The following is a 26,867-nucleotide window of genomic DNA, read 5'->3' on the forward strand; positions in this document are numbered from 1 at the left end:
AGTCACCTCATGTAAGTTTAATATGTATACTAACAATCAGAGGGTTTTTTTCCCCTTGAAAATGTGCAAATTGGAAGCCCTTTTAGGCTATAGAGTGAACCTCGGGTCACCTCAAGAACAGCCGCAAATGCCATCAGATAAAAAGCAGGAAAGACAGCTTCTCTCTCTCTCTCAGTTCCTATACCTCAGACACTTTTTGCCTCCCTCAACAGAAATCAATACCTAGCCTTGGGTAAACTCTTCAATTCCCAAGTCTTGCTTGTTGACTCTGAAGCCACACAGATGGTTTCAGCTTGGCCCTGTACAGCGCTGAATGTCGATACAATTCTTTTCCGCTCTTCCAGCACGCCACCTCCCATCTGAGACCGGCCCATGAGCTCTGATTGCGTTTTGTCCCTTCACCCTGGCAGCCACCGTCTCACATTAGAGCCCCTTTTCTCTTGTCCTGTTCCACACTTCCTGCTCTTAGGCTGGGAGTGTCGTCATCGCTTTGACAGCCTTTACAATGTGTCGTGAGGAATATACTTCAGCTTTAATTTTTCATTCGTCATGCTCCTGGGATTCTGTCTTCTGTTCTAACATTCTCTCCATTTTTTTCTTTTAAACAATAACAGGGAAATAATATGACTTCTGCATGTTATTGGCAAGAGAAAAAAATTTGATTTACACATTTAGTGTCACTAAAGTCTGTAATCCATGTTAATTTTATAGACTTTTTTATTTATTTTTAGGGAGACCGGGGACAGTTGCAACAGGGGATGGTTGCAACATGTCATTTTTCTCCAATCAGAAACAAGCTAGAGTGATGACACTCATACTGCACATGCACAGTTAGACCCTCCCCCCACCAAGAAGACAGTAGACATATTCAACATTTGCTGCTGCATTTATTGAACAAAACTTGTTTTGGAGGTATGAAAGTAAATTTTTCATGAGATACATTTTTTGTCATACTGTCCAGACATTTTGTATGAATTAATCAAAACTTACTTAGTTTGAATTATTGTTTTGTTGACTTCTAAGTGACATGGTTAGCATGTGTCAAAGTCATTGCGTCTAGCAGGAATATTATGTTCTGTCATGGCTGATAGTGTTGGGGACGGTTGCAACAAGTTATAAAATGCATGTTTAATAAAGGTTTGTTGCATTGCAAATTGTTCAATTCTTCCTGTCTGACACTGAAATATGGAGAGATTGAATAGCATCTGTAACACCTGCACACTGAATCTATGTAGGCCTATGTTCTACACATAAACAAACAAAACTCAATAACTGTTATTTGATAAATATGACTAAATAAATAAATTATAGGCTACAATAATATTATTGAAATAAATAATACTATAATATTATAGTAGGCCTAAAACAGTTAATATTTTCAGAATTATATGCTCATTGAGACAAAAAGCTAAAATTAATTAGAGAAATTTAAGGTATTTTTAACGTGTTGCAACCGTCCCCTGGGTCGGGGTCAGTTGCAACATCTGACTTCTTCCATTCAAATAAATACTGTGAACGATATGTCATATATAATCATCTTTAAATGGTATGGGTAATTAGCAGACAGATGCAAGTTTAATATATACAAATTTGGTTGGTCTAGTCCAAATAGTCTCTGAGTAACTGAGAGAAATGCAAAAAGTGTTGCAACTGTCCCCGGTCTCCCTACTTTATATTCTTTATGCATGTCAATAATTGTCTTTTTCTGTTGTCTGTTGGTTTTTCGCCTAAGAAATTTAAAGAGAAACATGGAAACTCATTTCCACCTCTGAATAAAAACAAGAAGATAATTGTAATTGTGAGTTTTTTTTTTTTTTTTTTTTTTTTTTTTTTTAAGTAAGGGAGAAATTATTTATTTTAGGATGCATACAAAACAAAATATTTATAATGCAAATAAATTATGCTCTTTTGAATTCTAAAAAAATCCACAAAAATATTAAGCAGCACAGCTGATTTCAACATTGATAATAATAAGAAATGTTTCTTGAGCAGCAAATCAGATCATTTTAGAATGATTTCTGAAGGATCATGTGATACTGAAGACTGGAGTATTGATGCTGAAAAATCAGCCTTAAAAAACAATATTTTAAAATATATTCAAATAAAACACGGTGGTTTTAAACTGTATTAATGTTTCACAATACTACTGTTTTACCGTATTTTTGATCAAATAAATGCAGCCTTGGTGAGCATAAAATACTTTTTTTTTTTCAAAAACGTTATACTCAATATTATTTCTTACAAAGTGACTTTATTTCTCACAGTGTGACTATTTCTCATAACTGTTTCTCATAATGTGACTTTATTGTCTTACAGCTGCAACTTTGTATCTCACAATGTGACTTTATTTCCTTTTTAAACATTATCTTACAATTTCGTTTTATTTTTTACTCTAAGGTGAAAACAAGCTTCCACAGAAACACATTAAACAAAGTTGATACATAAATGTAACAACTCCATTAGGTCTCCTGAACTCCTCATCATGGGTGAGTAATACCCTTTACATAATCTAATTCTTAAACACTACCACTTGAAAATGCTTAGCATAAAATAACTTGATTACGATAAGTTGCTTTCTGATTGCATAGTTAAGGCCAATCTAGTACAAACTGGAGCATGACATCCAGTGCTTTTTCTTTCCAAGAGGGAGCAAAAAATGAGAAAGAGAGAGAGAGAGTGTGCAGGCAGTTTAAGGTAACTAAAGTCTCCTCTCTGAAGGTGCTAATTTTAGCATATGGCTCGGGGCTTGGTTCACACAGGGGCCTCTGAATTCTTAATTCTGGGAAAAGGGGCAGAAATTAATGATTCGGGAAATCTGTCATAAAGACGGGGGAAGAAATGTTTAATTCACACGAGCGTGTCCAGACTTAAAAATCTAAGGTCAAATAACATTTCGCTGACCCATTTTTTGAAGTCATTTTAGTTATTTACAGAAGGGGCTCAAAATAGTGTCTCAATGTCCCTTGGTAAATAGGAACATGAGACAAGCAATGGAGAAAAGCACACATTCTCAAAAAAGGTTCAATTGGGTTCTGTATAGAACCCTAGGGCTCTTGACTCAATTATAAAGAACCCTTTATGCCAAAAAGGTTCTATATAAGGAGAAATGTCTTAAATGATTTCATAATACATTCATGTTTAACAGGTCATTTCCATTTTTTCAAGTAATAAAATATGTTTATGTGCTGCTTAATTCATGAAATTTAATTTCAACCAAATTAATTTATTAAAACTAAATCCATGAAATGATCCCCTAATGGGAACCCTAAATAAAGCGCCTGACAGAACCCTTTAAGGTTTTATTTAGAAGCTTTTCTTCTAAGACTGCAGGACTTTTCAATTTGAGTTGGAAGAGACAAGAGAGTATTTGGATAAAGTCAGATGGTGTAGGGTGGCCAAACAGCTGTAGATTTCAATCATGACAACTCTCTGAATAGTTTTCATGTTATTAAATATGGCAATGTTACTGTATTTGGTCTTGTGTCCCAGCACTGGGATTGCATGAGTTAATGCAGTGCTGGGTTGCGGCAGGAAGGCGTAAAACGTGGATTATTACGCTGTGGCGACCCCTGACAAACAAGAGAGCAAGCCGAAAGAGCAAGAGACTGTATTTGGTCTTGGCCGACTAGATCTGCTAAGCTTCTGCTGTGGATTATCACTGCTGCTGCTGCAGAATAAGTATGATCTTGCTACTGCTAATAGATACACAGATATGAACATGTAAGATATGCTGCTTCTGCATAAATAGACACACATAAATTCCGTAGCAGATCTAGGCAGGTGGAGCTGGGGAAGGTGGAGGGTTTCAAAGAAACTCTGATAGCGTACCGCAGGACTAGCTTATAGCAAACAATGAACCAGACTGAGCAAGTAATCTCATTTGCTGCAGGATCAGCAAAGGCCAATCAGCTTGTGCCATGTGTTAATGATGTGACCTATCAACATGCGCCCTCTAGTGTCATGTGTGAACTAAATATTCAGTGTCATGACTGAACTAAATATTTATGTGGCTCATAACGAACGGGTACATGGGAGAAAGAAGTTTTTGTTTTCTAGGACCTCTCTCGTACTGCTCTGGGCTTCTCCTGTTGGAGTTGAACTTTTGTTTAAGGCTGTGGTTCTACAGTTTTAGGTAAGGCAGCACCGGCCGCCTGGGACGTGAAAGCGAACACCTCAGCCTGCAGTTCATTCAGATGCATGTTTGATCAATGAAGTGGCTCTGTATTGACTGGAATCAAGTCTGTAGGCGTCACCGCACTGCTCTCTGTAAAGTACTCCTCCTGTCTATTGGGACGTGAAAGAGAGAGAGCAATAAAGTGTAGAAAGAAAGGTTAGTTTGTGCTTTTCAGAATTAAATTGAAAATGCCTTTTACTCTACCATTCAAAAGTTTGGGGTTGGAAAGATTTTTTTCATGTTTATGAAAAAGTATATTATGCTCGCCAAGGCTGCATTTATTTGATACAACAAAAAATTGTAAAAACAATTGCAATTTAAAATAACTTTTCTATTTAAATATATTCTAAAAAGTAATTTATTTCTGTAATGGAACATGATCACATGATCCTTCAGAAATGTTTCTAATGTTTTGATTTGTTGCTCATGCAATAAACATTTCTTATTGTAAATGTTGAAAACAGCTTAATATTTTTGTGGAAACTGATAAAAAAAATTTTTTTTTAGGATTTTTTGATAAATAGAAGGTTTAAAATAAAAGCATTTGTTTGAAATAAAATATTTTATAACATTATAAATGTCTTTACTGTCCCTTTTGATACATTTAATGCATCCTTGCTGAAAAAATAAATAATTTCTTGCAAACAAATATTATTAACAACAAATAAATATCACTGCCCCCAAACATTCAATTAATGCTGTAAATTCCAATTAAATTCCTAAATGCAAGTTGATGTACCAAACAAGATGCGGATTTGAAATTTGGAATGTAAGTCTAATTAAAATGATGGAAATTCAAAGAAATTCAGCTGTGAGAGTCTGTGTAACTAGAGTCTAGATAGATAGATAAATGTATGTAAACAAGTCACAATTAATCCATCTTTCTTCAAGTGAAGTGCTCTTAGACAAAAGAAAATCGGATCAGCTGAATTAAAACGTCTTGTTAAATGTGTAAAAATGTCAGGTTTATACAGTATTCAAGCATTATTATCTTGTTTTCCACATGTCCAGCTTTACACAAAATGAAATTAAATGATGGCAGTCGCAGAACTTTAGGCATTACCGGTGAAACATGTACAAAGCAATTTGGAGGTGCACAGGCGATCCTTAATCTGGGCAATTTGTACTAAAACATCCCTGATTTGTTGTTGTTGATTATGTCAATGAGGTTTTATTTGTCTGTTAGGATATTGATAATCCTCCTAATGCTAACTCCGCGCTGTGTTGTTTTTCCATACTAAATAGCTAAAGGAATATTTGTTGTCTGTTTATTTGCCCCTCTTTGCCCTTTGGTTTATTTGTAAAAACCAATGCGAAATCAATTGTACACTAGATCACGGGGGGGTTGTAATCTCTGTCAAAACAGTAGGAGCTGTGATATATTAAGTTGCATTGAATAGTTGTGGTTGAAACCTTGTACACAGGTTCAAAATGTCATGAGTGAGGACTGGGCATACACCATTGATCTGTGCCCTAAAACTCTCCCATGACACATCCAACCTGGTCTGACATCAGTTTCCAGCGCTCATCAAATATACTCAATTCTGTTGTTTTCCCACTGATATCATGCTATGTTTATTGTGTTTTTGAGGCATTACATAATGCAAATATATTCAAAATAAAGGAATGTGTTGTTCACACAGATTTCTCTATCTCCAGGAACGCAAAATTTAGAAGCTAAATATTACATACAGTTATTTTTTTTATTCTATGCTGTGCGTTTAGCATTCAATTTGCATATTATAGTATCTCAGAAACAACAGCATGATGCTAGCAACATCAAGGTCTTGGTTTGACACCCATGAATGCATGAATTGTTTAAAATTACGGATGCAAATTAGGTTCTTTTTGGACAAACGCATCTGTCAATTGAACTAAAACAACTAAAAAAACTCTCCAAGATTGGAAACCTTTGTTAGCCAGGCTCCATATCTCTGGATCGGTGATCTGTATGTTTCATTTATTTATTCATTTATGAACCTCATTGGTTCTCGCATGTCAAGTGAACATGTTTGAGCTTCCATTTACCACAACTGATGTGTTGATGAATGTTTAATGTGATTCAATTCATATGGATTAGTTTTATGATCTCCATGAGAGTTTTGAAGCTTCAAAATGTTAGTTGCGTAGCTGTCAATGGAGGAACGAACTTTCGCAGATTTCATTTGTAGTTGCAAAGTTACATATAGTTATTAAATTGTCTAAAGTAGACTATCGAAATAAAATGTTACCAATAAATCAACCTACAAATGTTGTCCTTAAAGTTGTCTCTGCACAGGCAGTTGAATCTGTCTGAAATCTTTCAGCATAGAGTCAAGAGTTCTGTTTTGAGCCAGATTAGCTTGTGCCATATTAAATCACACTGGTGACAAAATGAACATGCAGCTCAATGACAGAAGTTTAAGAGTCCAGACAGCATTTACACCTTTAAATCCCCATTCCTCCAAATAAACTCGTAATAAAGTCTTTCAAACAAAGCTCTTGCAAATCCATTATCCCTTAATCCGTTGTGTGAGTTATTTCTCCTCTTGCAGTCTTTACAGGTTCAGTAAATTTCTATAATTCAGGTTTGATTGTGCAATGGGACAGAATGGGTAAATGCTGCTATTTAATATTCTTTAATTTGCTTAACTCATAAGCTATATGATCATGTTAACAGATCATCTTAAGGATGTGTTATTTAATTACTGAATACAAGACAACAGTTTTGTCTCTTCCAATCATTTTATTCATATTCACAGTTTGCATTTCACAAGCAAACAAGATCGTTGCAATCTTCTGGATCAGTTAGCATGCAACAAACCGGAAAACAGTCAAATTTATAATAGTGACATAGCAGCAAAACAGAAATAGCCCCAAATTCGGTGTGTCACAGCAGTCGGATGTTGGATGACAGATTACAGACCACTGGCATTAAAAAGAAATGAAAAAGAAATCACAGAGAGCCCCCCTTAATCCTCCTGGATAGCCTGTCTATCCATCAAAGAGGAAGAATACAAATCCTGCAGGGAAATTACCTGAACCCTGCACATTATGAGAGGGACATCTCAATATCTCCCTGGTGAGACTCTTTGGTAACTGAATGGTGAAAAGTTTATCAACTCCACGCTGTTAAACTACGAGTTAATGCACTTTGTCAAAAGCCTTTGTCATAAATACATATTGTTGTGAGCTTTATTGTGGAATATCCATAAGGCAATGCCATAGAGATGTGTACTTTGTCACAATATTCATGGACTCTGCTAATCATAAGTTATCTATCTATCTATCTATCTATCTATCTATCTATCTATCTATCTATCTATCTATCTATCTATCTATCTATCTATCTATCTATCTATCTATCTATCTATCTATCTATCTATCTATCTATCTATCTATCTATCTATCCATTCAGCATATAATGTACTTTGTGCTTCCATCCAACCACCCACCCATCCATCCAATATATAATGTACTTTGTTCATCCATCCATCCATCCATCCATCCATCCATCCATCCATCCATCCATCCATCCATCCATCCATCCATCCATCCATCCATCCATCCACCCAATATACTGTAATCATGTACTTTGTTCTTCCATCCATCCATCCATCCAGTATATAATGTACTTTGTTCTTCCTTCAATCCATCCATTCAATATATAATGTACTTTGTTCTTCCATCCATCCATCCATCCATAAATCCATCCATCCCTCCATCCATCCATCCATCCATCCATCCATCCATCCATCCATCCATCCATCCATCCATCCATCCATCCATCCATTCATCCATCCATCCATCCAGTATTTAATGTACTTTGTTCTTCCGTCCATCCATCCATCCATCCATCCATCCATCCATCCATCCATCCATCCATCCATCCATCCATCATAAAAAGACTGTACTCTTTCAGACTCTCTGCTCATGTTATTGCCTTAGATTGAATCACTTTGTCATATCTCTCATTCGTAAGTCGCTTAGGATAAAAGGTTTTGACCATTGCTGTCCAATCCATCTTAGTCTGAATGTTTTGTTGAACGAACATCATGAGGCCAATCTTACTGTATATTTGTGTAATTCGGTTACAGCATAAACTACTGTGTAGTACCTGGCGACTTGTGTACCTCATTTCCAAAGTAGCTTGAGTGTTTGGACTTACATAAAAAAATATATTTGCTTAGTGTTTGAAAGTGTGTTTTGGATAAATTATGTAAAACATTAGGGGTCTTCAGAGGTCTGTTCCACTTATGAAACATAAGAAATCACTTTATTTAATGAGGTGTTTATGTGACAAGCTCTCACTCAGAATATATCAGAACAACAAATTAAAATATTTGTGATTAAATGAGCTCATTGGAATGTGTAGAGTGGTCGAGCAAGTTAGTAACTCTGATCACAAAGCTTTGGCAACGCCGGCAGGCGGTGGGACCTTACCGGGATGCAGGGGGCCATGCTGAACAAGCCCTTTCTATGTTAATTTGTGCTCTCTCTCTCCTTCTCCCTGCCAGAAACTCATGCTGAACCTTAATTCAAGCCCTTATCATTCGATAGCTCTGGCACGCTGCTCAGCTCCTGGGCTTCAAAGACGTGTGGGAAGAGGTGTGGAGAACACTGTCAGCCCTTCCTGAGTCCTCAGAAGGCCCTGTCAATCACAGGCACCGAGGGACCGCAGCAAGTCACACTAAAAGAGCGGAGTTTTGTAAGTCGTCTTTAAGAACGGTTGCTTGACCTGATTTAAGAGCCACTTGTGTTTAATTATGGCAATGATGCCATAACCTGAGACCTTGTTCAGAGAACATTCAAAAATTAAGGTTTTATAACTTAATGGGAACATTAGCAAAGCATTCTAGAACATATTTTTGTTAGCTGGGTTTATTAGCAGAGGGAATGTCGCCATTTGTGAAAGAGTTGATAATGTGGAAAGCATTTAAAACATCGTATTTTTGTACAAACATCTGATTAATATTTAAATAAAAAGGAGCAGATTCATATGGATTCAAAATCTCAGTTGTTTCTTTTAGACAGCAATGAGATTAACTGGAGAATTTGCTTAAATGTTTGTGCCAAGAAAAGACCCCATGTATTTTCGGGTTTTTAAGCAAAGATCTCAACAATGTCTCAAATTGTGCTCAGGTCAGGGATTTCAATATGAACTTATGACCATTTCTCATCAAATTCTCCCCAGATCAAATTAGACAAAGATCCTTCAGAAATCATTCTATAATGCGGATTTAGTGCTCTTGTGCTCTTATTAGTGCTGTTAATATTTTTTTGGAAACCGTGCTACATTTTTTTCCAGAATTCTTTGACGATTAGAAAGCTCAGAAGAACAGCATTTATTTAAAATATAATTTTTTTATAACAATGTAAAAAAATTACTGCCACTTTTGATCAATTTAATTAATGGGTCCTTTCTGAGTAAAAGTATTAATCTTACTGACCCTAAACTTTTGCACAGTAGTGTACACATTGAATAGATGTTTAAGTCACCTAAATGAGTGTTTTTGGATATGATATTATGATGCTCGCTAAAGAAAAGTACAGTGCTTCTGAAAGGTGTATCTATTTCTGAAAAGCAAATAACATTTATGAAAAAAAGTTCTGTTCTCTGTGACAGTGACTCATCCGAGCAGCTCGATGTGCTTACAGAGGAAGTGTTCAAGCAGTCCAACAGCTCATCTGTTCTTTCCTAAATGCAGCTTTATGATTGGAAGACAGTAGGCTACCGTGGGAAGCAGGTGTGACTATATCCCATGAAAGCAGCAGAGCTTTATATGGTCCAGTCTCTTTCTAGCCTCCAGGGCTACTGAGTCAGCACTCTGGCCTTAAACAGCTTGCCTGAACCGAAAAGCGGCAATGTCTGTTCAAGTGTCTGTCAAACACATAATATTTTTTGATTTGATTCGATTTGATTTGATTTCATTTGATTTGATTTGATTTCATTTGATTTCATTTGATTTCATTTGATTTCATTTCATTTCATTTCATTTCATTTCATTTCATTTCATTTCATTTCATTTCATTTCTAGGGGCCGCATATCAAAGTCCTTGTTCACTTAATTTATTATGAATAATAATGAATAAGACATGACCCAAAAACAAAGTAAAGATTTTACTATATAGGGATAGGTTCAAATACTAACAGATTTTTTTTTTTAAATAATCCAAAAACAAACTAACAAACCAAATCAAAATCCCATTTGAACTTGACATCCAGTTATCAGCATTCATTTCCGCTGTATGAAGAAGATCAACTTTGACATTTTGATATTAATATATGTACTAAAAGAAAATATAAATATTGTTTTTTCACAGAATTGTTTCAAGTAAACAATCTTTAGTTAGTAAGTTAGTTAGTAAGTTATTTTGGAGGTTACATTATAATTTCCACTTGGATCAAATTCCCAAGGGAGCATGTTTGAATGGGCATGACACTTATGGGCTTTTAATTCAAAAAGAAGTGAGAATGATATTATGGAAACTTTTAACAGTAGGCTACTAACACTGGAGTTACTTCTGTGGCGTTTCGTAACAGGTTAAAAAAAAGCAAACAAAGAATAGTGACTTCTGAATTCAGCTCCACACTCCGAGAGCAGCCACTGGATATGAAACGTGATGGAACACTTTTGAAATGTTGAGATGAGCTCTTTGGTTGCTGGGCGCCTGTCTAAGACAGACTCTTTGTTAAAGATGATATTCCCAGGGCTTCCAGGCTGCTCACTGCCTCCGGATTCCCCTCCCTGTTATAGAGTGGAACAAAGCACTTAAAGAGTGCATTTTCATACGTTAAAGAGCCACTCTTTCCCCGGGTCATGCTTCCAAGACTGCACAAGGCAGTATGGAGAACTCAATGTTAACCATATTAAAATGTGTGTTCATATTTCATACTGTCTGTATTAATACACACGTAAAGAGCCCTAGCAACCTGACATCAAATATTTCTCTCCTCTCCAGAGAGCAGTGCCCCCAGAGAGCTTGGCCAACCCATTTGTCTATCAGGTACTGCAAAATGCTCATTTTGCATTGACGTGTTCATGTGTTATGAGAAAAGCTTGGCTACAGGGGACGACTTTGCCATAACTTTAATGTTCAATATTGTCAAAAAAATCAAAAGTCTACTACAGAGTCATTTCCACACAAATGAAAAATTTGTGTGGTATGGGAGAGCGGGATATGAATACATTTTCAAACGACTCAACAATTTATCCATCTTTTCCCTCCTTGCTCACATTTTATAAATCATAAACTTTCCGTCTCTTCTTGTGCCTTTATGCAGAATTCTGAAGGACATCTGTGCCACGCGGAAATCACTGGAAAGTTCGCTGCCCTACAGATGTTTGCAGAGTTGACACAAAAATATACTGAACTAGCTAATACATGCTTACAGTGTAAAGTGTGGAAAACATCCAGTGTGTTGCGAATGTGTAAGAAAGAGGTGAGGCGAGGATCTAAGTGTTTGTTATGTTATGATCTATATATATATATATAGTACTCAAAGTGCTTCGAGAAGCTAAATGTATGTGATACATGAAAGAGGTGTTACTCAGGTGGTTCCAGTTTTTGTTTAGCAAGCAAAGGGACCAGGGTTCAAATCCCCAACTAATATATGGTTTTTAATAAACCCTGAAAATCATTATGCATTTTTGTTGTATAGAATAAGTGAGGGAAGGGAAGAGGATGACAACATTTTCAGTTTAACCCTCTGGGGTCTGAGGTTTTTTTTAATTCCTGGAGATGTTTTGACATTTGTGCAGGTGCAACTTTACTGATCAAATTTAGCAACAGAAAATCCCCTTGGCAAAGAAGCAGAGCCTGAAAACACGTCTGAAAACATTTCTGTCATGACAACTCTTGAAGGGTTTGGCACGGTAATGGATATGACAATGTTAATATGTTTGGTCTTGACAGAATAGATCTGCTACGCTGCTGCTACTGTTGGATATTCCTGCTGCTGCTTGCTACAGCCAATACATACACAGACATGCTGCTGTGAGCATGTAAGACATGCTGCTGCTGAACAAAGCATACACGAATTACCCATAGCAGATCTATGCAGGTAGAGCAGTGGAAGGTGGAGAGTTCCTCTGAAAATGTATTTTAAAGTTGAGCAGAAAGCTCATTGGCTACTGATACAACAGGAACCAATCAGCTGTGTCCTATAGAGAACGATGGGATTGCAAGGAGATTGAGTTAAGGACCTATCAGTCTTTGCCGTCTAGAGTTTCATGACAGAACTTAGTATTAATATAGCTGATAATCACTAAACTCCACCAGTAGGACAGTAAACCAACCCAAACATCTTTTGCCAGGCCCTCTGCCGCAGCATCAAAGTGTAAATTGAGATTGATGAGGTGAACGGTAGTTGAGACTGTGTGTTGAAGTGCCAAACCTGGCAGTCACTACCTCTGTCACACGAACATCTTTGCACAACTCATTACACATTTTATCTGAGCCACCAGGACATAAAGCAGAACTCCTGTCCACTCAGAACGCTCCACTGGCTGAACAGAAGGGACAGGAAATCATTACAGTCAAAACATCTCTGCCAAAGGTCATTTAAATCAGGGAAATGAAATTAGTCACCTTGAAGAGCAGTGGGACCTTGGGCAGCGGAGGGAAGTCAGGTTTAGATGCCCAGAAAAATCCTTTTTACAAACCCTTTCTGTTACTAACTGGATTCTGCCCCCTTTATATAGATAGTGCTGGACGTAACTGAAGTGTGATGTCTCATTCGTGGCCAACGGCAGAGCTGAACGTGGCTGAAACTGCTGCCAGTTGTAATGCCATGGATAAAGAAACCTGATAATGCATGGACGGACTGGGTCAAGGTCTTATACTTCAGCCTGCCTGACACCTAAACAAATCAATACAATAATTCAAGCATGTTTCTGACGGCGAATGAAACAACCCTGACAAAAGTAACTCAGAGAGCCCATTACCTGAAAGTTGAAAGTCTGGCACTCTTGTGTTTCTGCAACAATGACTAAATGGGTTTAAGTTGAAAAGTTATTTTTGTGTCTTTCTTATTATTTCTTTCTTTCTTTCTAAACCTGCACATTGTCCTTTGAAAGTATTTAGTTCATCAACGTATTATGTCATAAGAAAGATGGGAGTGGTTTTCATCATCTAATGCGCTTCTATTGTAGGAAACTTTAGTTCAGCCTTTTTTAGCAAAAGTATTACATTTTCTTCATTTGGTCATTAGAGTGGCCATACAAATGTCAGCGTCGCTGTAGCTTCCCACTGTATTTATAGACTCTGAGAGGAGATTCTGAACAGTTAAATATAGATCATTATGTGGTTTAAATTATGCAAAGAATGGTGACCGATGTGCGTAATCTATCATGTTACATTATTACGTCTCATTTGGTTTGCATGAATTCTGGAGGGAAGAGTTATGCAAGTTTCCTCTCGTCTTTCTCTTTTTAATCAATTCATGTAATTTTATGAAGATACAAGTGCATAGTCATCGAAAATATAACAAGGAAATTCTTATGAAGAATGTTTTTTTAGATTTTTATATATGTCAGCATCTTCTATCTACGTTCTCAGTCAGTCTGATCACTTGAGATTCCCACCAACACATGAATGAGTCCAAATAAATGAATGTTTAGTAAAAATAAATGAACACTGAAAATGAATGATCCTTATGTTAAAACGAACGTACAAGATAAGTACATAAAAGTAAAGAGGAAACATTCACAGTTAAAAGAAAACAATGAAATTTTTTTCATAATTTAGCCTACTCACCCTCATGTTGATTCATTTTTGTTTTTCTGCAGAATATGAGACATTTTCCGTCCATACAATGGAAGTTAATGTAGTCTAATGTTGTTTTAGACCTCATTGACTTTCATTTTATTTACAAAAAGTAAATGAGTAAATGATGTCAGACTTTGCAATTTGTGTGAACTGTCCCTTTAAAGACTTCGACTACATAACAGAACATCAAGAGAACAAGACTTTTTATCAATTCATAACACTTGTGCATTGTGTATTCCCTTACAACACCAAATATCCAGAGCAATGTCACATTAATTGGGAGAAAATAATTCTGAAATATCTGCATTCATTTGAAAGCGGCTGTATGATGTCAGTGGAAATGCTTGTGTGTGCATAATTCCCAATGGTTTATGAACAGTCAGCTAACAACCAGCACAGTCCATTGTGTCCAGAGACTCATTGAGTGTGCACTGTGAAGGCAGTTTAAAATGGTTGATCCAGCTTAATTTGACTTTATTACACAGGGCAAATCCCAGTGATAAAGGGCCAAGCTGGTCACAGGATATTATTTAGGGCTTATTAACTGAATGCAGCAGGGTGTTACGGAATGACATGCTGTGCTCTCCACCATCCTGCCTGTGTCCCCATACCTCACTGGATAATTCTATCATCACAAATGTTTTCCCTCACTGTGTTTGTACTTTTCCCAAGAAAAAAAATGGAGGAATGGATTCTACCAATGCTATAAAGATGGGGAGAAAAAATTGCGATGGCGCCAGTGGCTTGTTTTCAAATTTCAGTGGTGACACAAGGCACCAATTAGGACTGCAATTATTTAAGACTTCTGGAGGCTATTCAGCAGTAACTTTCAAAACACTGTGTGCTTGTTTGATTTAATGGAATAATATGGTAAATGAAAGGCACACTTAGCACATTCATAGGGGCGTTTGTGTCAGTTATATGTGGATGAAAATAGAGATACTGTCCTCTTTTTGTTTTAGATAAAAGCCAGTGTCTGTGCGATCCAGCAGTCTATTTGTCCTCACTGTGGCCACTCACTCTGGTGCCCCGCGGGCACATGCCCACAGCCATCAGTTGAGGGTTGTGTAGGGCCATCACTCGCTCCCCCAGGCTAAATTTCACCAGCTGTGTCGTACACTGCAGCAAAACATTAACAGCCAGCTACAACTTTACTGCCAAGTTTAATATGTTTTTTATTGATAGAATGTTCTAGGATTCAGAATTCCAAACAAGCAAAGTGCAGATAATCTCTTCCAAACAAGCAAAGTGCAGATAATATCTATCTATCTATCTATCTATCTATCTATCTATCTATCTATCTATCTGACTGTCTGTCTGTCTGATGGATGGATGGATGGATGGATGGATGGATGGATGGATGGATGGATGGATGGATGGATGGATGGATGGATGGATGGATAGATAGATAGATAGATAGATAGATAGATAGATAGATAGATAGATAGATAGATATCTGACTGTCTATCTATCTATCTGACTGTCTTTCTGTCTGATAGATAGATAGATAGATAGATAGATAGATAGATAGATAGATAGATAGATAGATAGATAGATAGATAGATAGATAGATAGATAGATAGATAGATAGATAGATAGATAGATAGATAGATAGATGATGGATGGATGGATGGATGGATGGATGGATGGATGGATGGATGGATGGATGGATGGATAGATAGATAGATAGATAGATAGATAGATAGATAGATAGATAGATAGATAGATAGATAGATAGATAGATAGATAGATAGATAGATAGATAGATAGATATCTGACTGTCTATCTATCTATCTGACTGTCTGTCTGTCTGATAGATAGATAGATAGATAGATAGATAGATAGATAGATAGATAGATAGATAGATAGATAGATAGATAGATAGATAGATAGATAGATAGATAGATGATGGATGGATGGATGGATGGATGGATGGATGGATGGATGGATGGATGGATAGATAGATAGATAGATAGATAGATAGATAGATAGATAGATAGATAGATAGATAGATAGATAGATAGATAGATAGATAGATAGATAGATATCTGACTGTCTATCTATCTATCTGACTGTCTTTCTGTCTGATAGATAGATAGATAGATAGATAGATAGATAGATAGATAGATAGATAGATAGATAGATAGATAGATAGATAGATAGATAGATAGATAGATAGATGATGGATGGATGGATGGATGGATGGATGGATGGATGGATGGATGGATGGATGGATGGATAGATAGATAGATAGATAGATAGATAGATAGATAGATAGATAGATAGATAGATAGATAGATAGATAGATAGATATCTGACTGTCTATCTATCTATCTGACTGTCTGTCTGTCTGTCTGATAGATAGATAGATAGATAGATAGATAGATAGATAGATAGATAGATAGATAGATAGATAGATAGATAGATAGATAGATGATGGATGGATGGATGGATGGATGGATGGATGGATAGATAGATAGATAGATAGATAGATAGATAGATAGATAGATAGATAGATAGATAGATAGATAGATAGATAGATAGATAGATAGATAGATATCTGACTGTCTATCTGTCTGATAGATAGATAGATAGATAGATAGATAGATAGATAGATAGATAGATAGATAGATAGATAGATAGATAGATAGATAGATAGATAGATAGATAGATAGATATCTGACTGTCTATCTATCTATCTGACTGACTGTCTGTCTGTCTGTCTGTCTGTCTGATAGATGGATGGATGGATGGATGGATAGATAGATAGATAGATAGATAGATAGATAGATAGATAGATAGATAGATAGATAGATAGATAGATAGATAGATAGATAGATAGATAGATAGATAGATAGATAGATAGATAGATAGATATCTGACTGTCTATCTATCTATCTGACTGTCTGTCTGTCTGTCTGTCTGATAGATAGATAGATGGATGGATGGATGGATGGATGGATGGATGGATGGATGGATGGATAGATAGATAGATAGATAGATAGATAGATAGATAGATAGATAGATAGATAGATAGATAGATAGATAGATAGATAGATAGATAGATAGATAGATAGATAGATAGATAGATAGATAGATAGATAGATAGCAGAAACCAGTGAGAATGAGGGAAGGGATGTGCTGAGAGGTGGCTGTAAGTTAGCTAGCATAGCAAATGGCTAGAACTTTGTGACCGTCTTGTATAATTCACAGCGAGGAGAAAAAGTGCAGGTGGGCAGTGTTAATATTTCAGTGGTTTGTTGGAACCTTGAACATGCCTTGCATACCTGAGATAAATAGTGATTTCTGTCAGGAACAGTCCTGTTGAACGTCCACTGTGTCCAACGCCCAATCACTCACACTTGTGATTTATTTAAGAGCGTGTGGTATTGGAAGATTAAACGCCTTGGGAGTCTTCCACCTCACAAAGACACAGCTTACACAAACAACTCGGTGGCCAAGAACGGAGATACCCAGGAGTGTTTGCTGATATCCCAACACCTGGAGCAGAATCTCTGAGTCAGAGATGCATGTGGGAAAAGTCCACAGACCACAGAGAATAAGAAAGCTAACGTGTTCTTGTTCAGATCTGCAACGGTGATTGGGAGTGTGTAAATAAACCAAAGCTCTATCTATCTATCTATCTATCTATCTATCTATCTATCTATCTATCTATCTATCTATCTATCTATCTATCTATCTATCTATCTATCTATCTATCTATCTATCTATCTGTTTCATTGCTCACTACACTGGAGATGGGTTTCAAAAATATAAATTCCCAATGTTTCATCATTGCTTTAATTTAATTTTAACTTTGATCATCACAGCTAAAATCAATATGTGCAATTACATAAACGGATCTTACCAATTATACCTCCTGCTAATGTACTAAATGGATTCCTTTTATTTCTTCACGTTGTCTTCACAGGCTCAGTCTGGCTGCTTATGAAATATGGCGTTCTGTTTAGAGAGTGGGCCCAGGTCTGTATAAGGAACCGTCTCATAAGAACCCTCTCAGCTGCCGTTCACTCAAGAGAGTCGTGTTCTTTGCAAAGCCATCTGAGGGTCACTGATTTTGTTTATCAGAACTTCAAGGTCAGGTTTGTGGAGAGCAATTTCAAGGAGTTTAATTTCAGTCTTTCCTTGAGAGAGGTTTGGCTCACTCTATGGTCTGGTATAGTACATGGTGCCAGACAGAACCAGAGATATAACTTTGAGAGATCAGTATAACTTTGCATTTCACCCAATGTCTTTAAGCTGTTCTATTATTTTAAGGTTAAAATCATTCATTCCTTCTTTTTTTTAACGATTATTGTGCTTTGTTTTAAATATACCTAATCATGCTTCATGACACCAATCCCATAGATTCCCCTTGAATGCCTTGATGTCTGTCCATGTGAGTAGACTACAGTATGAATAATCCACATTCAAATTCAGACAAGGAGAAAAAAAAGGTTAAAATAAATATATAAATAATTTCCTCTCAGTTGGAGATTCCTTGTGAGATGTGCTGTGCAACGATTTCCTCTAGTTACACTTAAATGTGCATGTAGGAATATATTTTAATTTCTGATCATGAAAAGAACAAGCAACGTCTTGTAGCCTGTCTTTTTTCATCTTCTGCTCCATCTGGCTTTTGTCTACCTTATTAGCACCTGCCTGTTAATTGGTGATGTTCTGATAGTGTCCAGTATGAACACAGTAGGATGCAAGCCTTTGGAAGTAAAAATAGATGCACAGATTTCACCTCATGCTGGCAAACCGTAGACCAAACACCACAAAATGATCTGATGCTTAATTGGCACTCCACAACGCTGCTCTTACTGCGTTTTTTCCTCCCTTCTGGGTAATCAGGTTTTTACACTGAAATAAAAAAAATCTTAATCAGTATTTTACCACAAATTTTTAACATCATTAAAGCATTTACTTGAGAAGCTAAATTGCCTTAGATGACAAGACTTGTTTTCAGAGACAATCTTACATCAAGTTTATTTTCTTACCACACTGGCAAATTATTTCTTGTTTTAAGCATAAGGCTTATATTATTTATGCTTAAAACATGATATTTGTGTAAATAATATAATAGAATAGAATATAATATAATATAATATAATAGAATAGAATAGAATAGAATAGAATAGAATAGAATAGAATAGAATAGAATAGAATAGAATAGAATAGAATAGAATAGAATCAGACTCAGAATACATATCAGTTGTTCTGAGAGTCTTGTATGATGCTGTGGAACTGATTTTTTGTGCTTGGCAGTGTCAGTGTGTCGTCCTTCCATGCTGATTAGAGCCCAGTGGGGGAGATCTCTTCTGTAAATACCTTCTAAACATGAAGCAACACTGTGGGGGAAAAGCTCTACTGATCTTTCTTTTGTCTGCAGGATGATGATTCATTAGCCAATGTGTTAAAAAATAAATAAAAATAAAATAAGTAAAACATTTGCTAAATTAGTTGTCATAGCACAAATATTCAAAGAGGCCATCTAACCCCACTACATGGGCTAATATGGGCTCCTGTTTAGGGCAAGAAGCCCCTCCTGGGTAAACTTTTTTAATATTTATTTATGTCTTGTCGTTATTGTAAAATACTAAATTAAATGATTCTTTTTTCCAATCTTAAGGAGTAAATTCTTTCTTTTCACTTCTAAATAAAAACAGTTGCTATTGCTATAGGATAATAAAGAATGCAACGTGCCTTACATCTGTAACAGGCCTTTTGTTTAGCTTACAAAGCCAACTAATCTCTTTCTTATTTATCAACCTATTTGTCAGTTGGAAAGAGATTGCAGTCATAATCAATGTTCAGTAAAACGCAGATTTCAACAAACTGCTGTTGTCTAATATGCGCCTCTCTACGAGAGTAAAATATCAAGGCACTTCCATATTGATCCAGCTGGAATCGATCTTCAGCCAGAGCATCACATATTAATTTCTCAGAAGGGTTTTATGTTTGAATAGGCCAGCGCGACAGTGGGCAGATTGGCAGGCGGTATACTGCCCGCAGGCCTGACGCTGATGGAGAGCCACACACGATGGTCAGGCAGGTGACAGGTTCAGTCCTGCTGTCAGCACTTATGATTTCCCCATAGGCACACGAATTCCGACAGCAACTGGCAAGAGAAGTGAGACACACACACACATGCACACATTTTGAAATACACTTGTATGAGAGTGTGATTTCATAAAACTTTAACAGTCTTTGGTTTGAACGGATTTCTAGGGTCACCTCCGGAGGCGACTTAAGCCGGGCTCAGACTACAGGAGTTTTTAAATCGTTACCGATTGTGAAACTGGTTGCATCACGCACATAAGGAGAATTTTCACAGGTTTTTGAATTGAGGCAGTTCGGTAATCAATTGTCTGGTGAGTGGTGTTAAAAGGTTAATGCTGTAAATAGCGTTTGAAAATAATGTAGACCTACCACCTACACCTGCTATAAACCTAACAGATAGTGTTAACAAAATCAAACGTGAGATAAAAAATGCATTTGCGGAAGCAACCATGCCATTTTTAATTAGTATTTAAAGGCATGGTAGGTGATTTGTTCCAGAAACATTTTTTGTTATGCTAGTTGAATGTCCCTTCACATCCTGATAGCAATCATTAAGTTAAGTGGTCTAAATGTATTTATATGCATATATCGCCTGTGGAAGGTTCGTCCAATCATTGCATTCGGTCTGAATGCAATGATACAATGTCCTACCTGCCTGTCAACATATGTATTTCCATACCTCCGCTGCACACCTGCTTGCGAAGATATCACACGTCATCAGCGCGTTTTATGTTATGCAGAGTCAGACAGACGTCAATCACTGATCACCACAACCGAAACAGCAGCCACCTTTTACAGATCCTCCTGAACCAAAACGCTCAGAGCACAATGCAAGTGCAATACAGGACCAGGTGAGCTAATGTGTAAGTTTACAATGTCAGATAAGCCAGACAAATGGAGCTGGTTATGTGATGCAAATGTCAAAATGTATTAGTTTACAAATCACGCACTATGGTAAATGTGTTTTGAGGTCATAGCATTATGCAAGGAGCTGCACAAAAATAAGTCTTTATTAATAGATAAACAGCCCCTAATAAAAATAGGTGTTTTTTTATTACAACTAATATATGTTTTAGCTTGAAACTGCAGGGAATTGTATGTAGGCCTAAATGTAATTTTTTTTGGAGTTTTGCAAAAATATAAGTAGAGGCCTGTTTTTCCTAATAAGCCTAGGTTGTTCAAAATACTGCATTTGTACAATATGTACAGCGCATCATCCTCTCAAAAGAGGCCAAAACAAAAGCAGAAAACATTATTGTTTTATTTAACTGAAAGAAACATTTTGACTGACTGTTCGACAGGTTGCTTCCAAAGATTTTAATGTGCTTGCTGTTTCAGATTGGAATCAAATTCGTGCCGGAAGGCTGGCACTGCTACAACTGAATCAAACCACCAATATGCTGCAGTGATTGCAACTTCCCCTTCTAGTTTCATCCTTACAGCAGACTTATCACATGTCCTCACCCTTAACTGATCCAACCAAACAAGATTCAGCAGGCGGATTGGAAACAACATGAGCCACCCAGGAAAAATCTGCTTGAGCTGTGTTATCAAATGTTTTCAGGACATCCTTCATTGTCCAAAGTGATTTGGTTTCCTGCTGTTATACTCATGCTTGAACAACCAGTCTCTTCCCTTTGCAGAAGCCACCATCTTTCTGCTCTGAAATTATCTCAGGTTTTCCAGACATGTTTCAGGACCACTGAGCAAAGTCTCTTCCTTCATTGCCAGTCCATCCCCTTCCAATCAGCTCAGAGTCTGTGCTTTAGATGGGCAAACAGTGATGTGCAATTTTAATTAAAACGAGATCAGGTGCCAATGTCTGTGCAAACACAGTTTTTTCCCCCAATCAACATTCACAGGATGTGGAAATTCTGTGTTATCATTGCAAGGACTCAGAACTACCCAATGGAGATATGGAAAGAGAGAAACAGTGGAAGGAAATTTGCAAAAGAGCACATTTTAATACACTTTTCCTCAACGGGTGACACCTAAAAGTGAGTCGCAACAGGATAGGCTCACGGACAGCAGGTGGAAAAAAAACAAAACCAATGCGAAATAGCTAAAGGAAATACCTTTTTCAACTTTTTAAAAGGATGAGAAAATGTTTCCAATACCTTTTGAAGATATCTATAATGTTTTACTTCTATGTGACATATTTACAAGTAAAATAAATATTCAAAGTTGGCAGGAAATGATTGGACAGGGAAACTGAGCATTACGTACCAGAATGGAGCCAGACTAAATGCTAGTTTGCTAAAACAATACCTAAATAGCTATTTGACTAGTGGTTAACTACCTAATAGCCTGTATGACCTTTTGCATAGATGCATTGTTCACAATAGGACCATTAACGTGCATTAACAAAGTAAATAGGGTCAATTTTGATTTCATATTCACTTTAAAGTCGCAATGAATCAAAAAAAAGTGACAGATCTTTTCCTCTGTATTGTTATGCACATTTTTCTATATAAAAAAAAAAATGTAGGGGGACTTGGTTCTATGTATCGGTTATTGATTGGATTTTCAGATGTGGGTGTTGCACTCAAAAACGGAGGCTGTACAGTAGTCATTGTACCATGTAAACATTGTGTAGTCACTAAACTTAATGAAATTAAGTTTAGTGACACTCTACTCCATAATTTTCACTCCAAGCTAAACTGAAAAGTTGTCTGCCTTGCATGTATATGCATTGTCCTTATGTGATATTTTAATTTTCTGTTAAAAGAAATCTGTGTAGGTATCATTTATTAAAAGATAGATAACAAATGTGCATCCATGGCCTATAACTTCCTACTCCATGAGTTCAATCTAAGGACAATGCTGAAAAAAGGGCAGATCTTATAATCCAACCATGAACATTTATCACCATAGATAAAGCAGAAGAAATCATAAAACACACTGTATTTAAGAGGAATAGCCTGCTGTCAGTGTGTAGCCTTTAGCGTGCACTGAGAGAGTGACGGCCCAGGGTGAGGCAGAGCTATTTTATTAAGGTTAAAAGCAGATCATGCTATCCGTCATGGTGGAAAATGCAGTTTGGCTCAGACGGAGCCCTGGTGTTATGTTAGTACAGCTACAGCTGGGCACAGTCAGTTTAAACAGCTGTCCCGGAACTTCTGCCAAACAGGCAGACAGCAATGCTAACATTCACTGTAAAAAAAAAAGTGAGAATTTATCATGCTTAATCCACTTATTTGTGTGGGCCAGCATGCAGTATTAACTTAAATAACCCCATGGATATATTGTGACAAACAAGTGCTAGGCTAGTACATTCATCTTGCATATCAGGAATTTCTGATAGATTATACTTGATGTACTTTGTCTCTTTAAGTAGCCTATACAATGTTTCCTCCCTCTCTCGCTCTCTCTCTCTGTCTCAGTATTGTTTATAGATAACAATAATTATTGTCTATTTAACAGACTAACTCAACACCTAACAAACATCATTATTTAGTTTATTTATGAATTATGGGATTGTCTCTTTCTATGTGGTTGTTTTGAAGCGAGGTGTCACATTTAGCTGTGACACATTTAGGTGTCACATTATAACTTTTTTTAAATTATAGCAAAGAAAGCTCCCAAAAATGTATAGGCCTATAGGAACATGTTATAATATCATTCACTACATTTATTTTTAATGGGGGGAAAAAATGCGTTTTTATTAAGAATATCTGTCTACTCATGGGAAGTGTAGTTCATTTCTAAACTAATTGACGTTCTTTCCGAGGAACAAGTTCGCGTTTAAAAACTACATGTCCCATGATGCCTTTCGAGCTGCGTTTCAGAAACGGAAGTTACTTGGGAGAAAATAAAATACGCATGGCAAACTTGGGGAAAATGTCACAGCACGGTACTAAGAAAAGAAAACTAGACCGGAGTACAGAGGATTACATGTACTTTGACAGCTACTCCGATGTCACCATTCACGAAGAGATGATTGCAGACACTGTGCGCACGAACACGTACAGAATGGGCATTTTTAAAAACAGTAAGTCAATAGAGGGGAAAGTGGTGCTTGATGTGGGAGCCGGAACCGGCGTCTTGAGCTTATTCTGTGCGCAAGCGGGTGCCAGGAAGGTTTATGCAGTCGAAGCGAGCTCGATTGCCGATCAGGCTGTGAGAATAGTAAAACTGAATCAGATGGAGGACAGAATAGAAATCATTAAAGCTACACTAGAGACGATCGAACTAACCGAACAGGTGGATGTGATTGTCAGCGAGTGGATGGGCTACGCGCTCCTCCACGAATCCATGCTGAACTCTGTGATTTTTGCCCGGGATAAGTGGCTCAAACCCGGTGGCCTCATATTACCGTCCCGGGCGGATCTTTACATCGCTCCCATAAACGATCTGGTGGTGGAGGGCAGATTGAATTTTTGGAGCACCGTTAAAGGACAGTACGGCGTGGACATGTCCTGCATGAACGACTTTGCCAGGAAGTGCATCATGAACAAAGACATCACTGTGAATCCGGTGACGGTGGAGGATGTGCTCTCCCACCCGTGCAAGTTTGCCGAGTTGGATTTGAACACAGTCACACTCGAGCAGCTCAGAGATGTGAGGGGAGTGTTTCACTGCCAGTGTTTCGGCTCGTCCTCCATCCACGCCTTGTGCGTGTGGTTCACCGTGACTTTCCCCGCTGAGGAGAAGGCCCTGGTGCTCTCCACATCTCCATTCAAACCAGAGACGCACTGGAAGCAGGCTGTGCTGTATCTGGATGATGCTGTGGATGTGATGCAGGACACTAAAGTTGAGGGGGAGATCAGTTTGTATCCCTCCGAGGAGAATTCTAGACACATATGCATCCATGTGGACTATGTGATAGGTGAACAGAAAAAACACTCCAAAACCTTTACTATCCCTGATCAGTATTTAGAAGTTAAATAGAAGTTCGGCCATTATATAGCCTATTTGTAGTTATTTACCTAGTCAAAAAATTAAGGCATGCTAATGGTTTTTATGGTCATTTTGAATTAATGTATTTTTAGTCAAATAAACAATAAAAAGAGTCATAAAGAATCCTTCTGGATGCACTGAAATGCCTATTTTCTCCCCTAGAATTTAAGTTTATCCAGTAGGATATTCTGTGTTGGCAGTTTCTCAATAAAATAATTTGTGATTCGCTTCAAATTATGGTAATAAATAATGATAAATTCCATTAGCATTCCTTTTGGTTGTTTTTGGTTTGTTTGTTTTTGTTTTCCCCCCACTTGGTTTCACACATGACCTACTTTTCATTATGAATTATTCCTTGAAATTGTATGTTAAGTGTCCTGGGGGGGGGGAAATCCGGTTTAAACTCCTGTCTATGGACAGCACATGTGCAAAGTTATACAAAATAAACAATGCTTGCCTGAGCTCTGTAATGTTGCTTATTGTGTAAAAAAGAAAAATGGAACAATCATTCCACTTTTGTTTGGCCTGTAGTGGAGGACATCAGGAACAACTGGCTATAATCTAACCATTCAGTTTCAAGATAAAGATTAGGAAAATATTTGCAAGTCATTGAGGTTAGGTTAGATCATTGGTTTTGGATTTGCTGGTGACCCTTTTTGCATTTTTGTGCAAAAATATTTTTATTGGTAAATTAAATACCACAACATAAGCTGAATAGGAGAATTGACACTTGGAAATGTATAAACGACAAGGGAAAAGTGATTTATTAGCCACTGTGTCAGATATTGTATTTTAGTTTAAAATGTAACTGACAGAACAGCAGTTTCTTAAAAAAAAATTACCTTCTGTTCGGCCTAAAACACTGTGTTTTGTGGTCATCCAGTTTGAAATGTAGAGTTCAAAAACAGATGATTTAAAAATTTCAGATTTTCCATCTCAGCATTCTCTCCATAATTACAATTCTTTACAGCCTTTAGCCACTGCCTACAATGCGCTGGATCCTTCACTGGAAATAACTCGCACCCGCTAAATGTTTACTCTTTGAATTCTTGAACACGGGAACAATATGGACACCATTATGTCTAAGAGTTTGCTAAGAAGTATTTTCTGCTAAAGCAAGGTGGTGTTTGACTCTGATAAGCGTATCCATAGCAGACTGGTGGGAGTGGCCTCATACTCCAACATGCTTGGTGCATTATGGGTGTTGAAGTTTTCCTACCTTAGAAAACGGCATTTATTTTCTCTGCTTTCTCCAGCACCGATTTCAGCATATTTCTTCACCTTTTTACTGTATAGGCAGTGAAGTTTTATTGAAAGCCCCTTTTGCCAGCAAATAACCTTTTTTTTTTGTTCTATTATCAGGTGACCTCTCTTAAAGGGATACTCCACTTTTTTTTTGGAAATAGGCTCATTTTACAACTCCCCCAGAGTTAAACAGTTGAGTCTTACCGTTTTCGAATCCATTCAGCTGAACTTTAGCACTTTTAGCATAGCTTAGCATAGATCATTGAATCGGACAGGACCATTAGCATCTCTCTCTCCAGCAGGTGTAATGATATGACGCAGCGCCTGAAAATAGGTTTAATACGTTAGACAAACTTAGTCCCGGTCACGTTGGAAGTTACCGAGCTGGGGACTATTTTCAGGCGCTGTGTCATATCATTACGCCTGCTGGACTCATGGTACGGCAGCAAAGTTTCTTGATTATTACGCAGGAATGAGAGTATAGTTCCTAACCATATCAGCCTAGAAAATCGCAACTTTTCATTTTCCGTTGGTCTTAGTACACGATGTAACTACAGAAGAGTCAAGTTTTAAATAGGAAAAATATCGAAACTCTTTGGTCATTTTTTTGAGACAGATGCTAATGGTCCTGTCCGATTCAATCATCTATGCTAAGCTATGCTAAAAGTGGTACCGCCAGACCCGGAGATCGGCTGAATGGATTCGAAAACGGTAAAACTCAACTGTTTAACTC

At 37.2% G+C, this 26,867-nt stretch overlaps 1 protein-coding gene across 1 annotated transcript; it reads left to right on the plus strand.

Annotated features, from left to right (window-relative positions):
• Nucleotides 1-23,777: 23,777 nt before the first annotated feature.
• On the plus strand, nucleotides 23,778-25,350 carry prmt6 (protein arginine methyltransferase 6). Its single transcript, XM_084103346.1, has one exon. The coding sequence runs from the start codon at nucleotides 23,813-23,815 to the stop codon at nucleotides 24,878-24,880; it is 1,068 nt and encodes a 355-aa protein (XP_083959472.1). The 5' UTR covers nucleotides 23,778-23,812; the 3' UTR covers nucleotides 24,881-25,350.
• Nucleotides 25,351-26,867: the final 1,517 nt, after the last annotated feature.

This window comes from Abramis brama (genome assembly GCF_963993115.1).
Source record: "Abramis brama genome assembly, chromosome: 24".
Lineage (NCBI taxonomy): Eukaryota > Metazoa > Chordata > Actinopteri > Cypriniformes > Leuciscidae > Abramis > Abramis brama.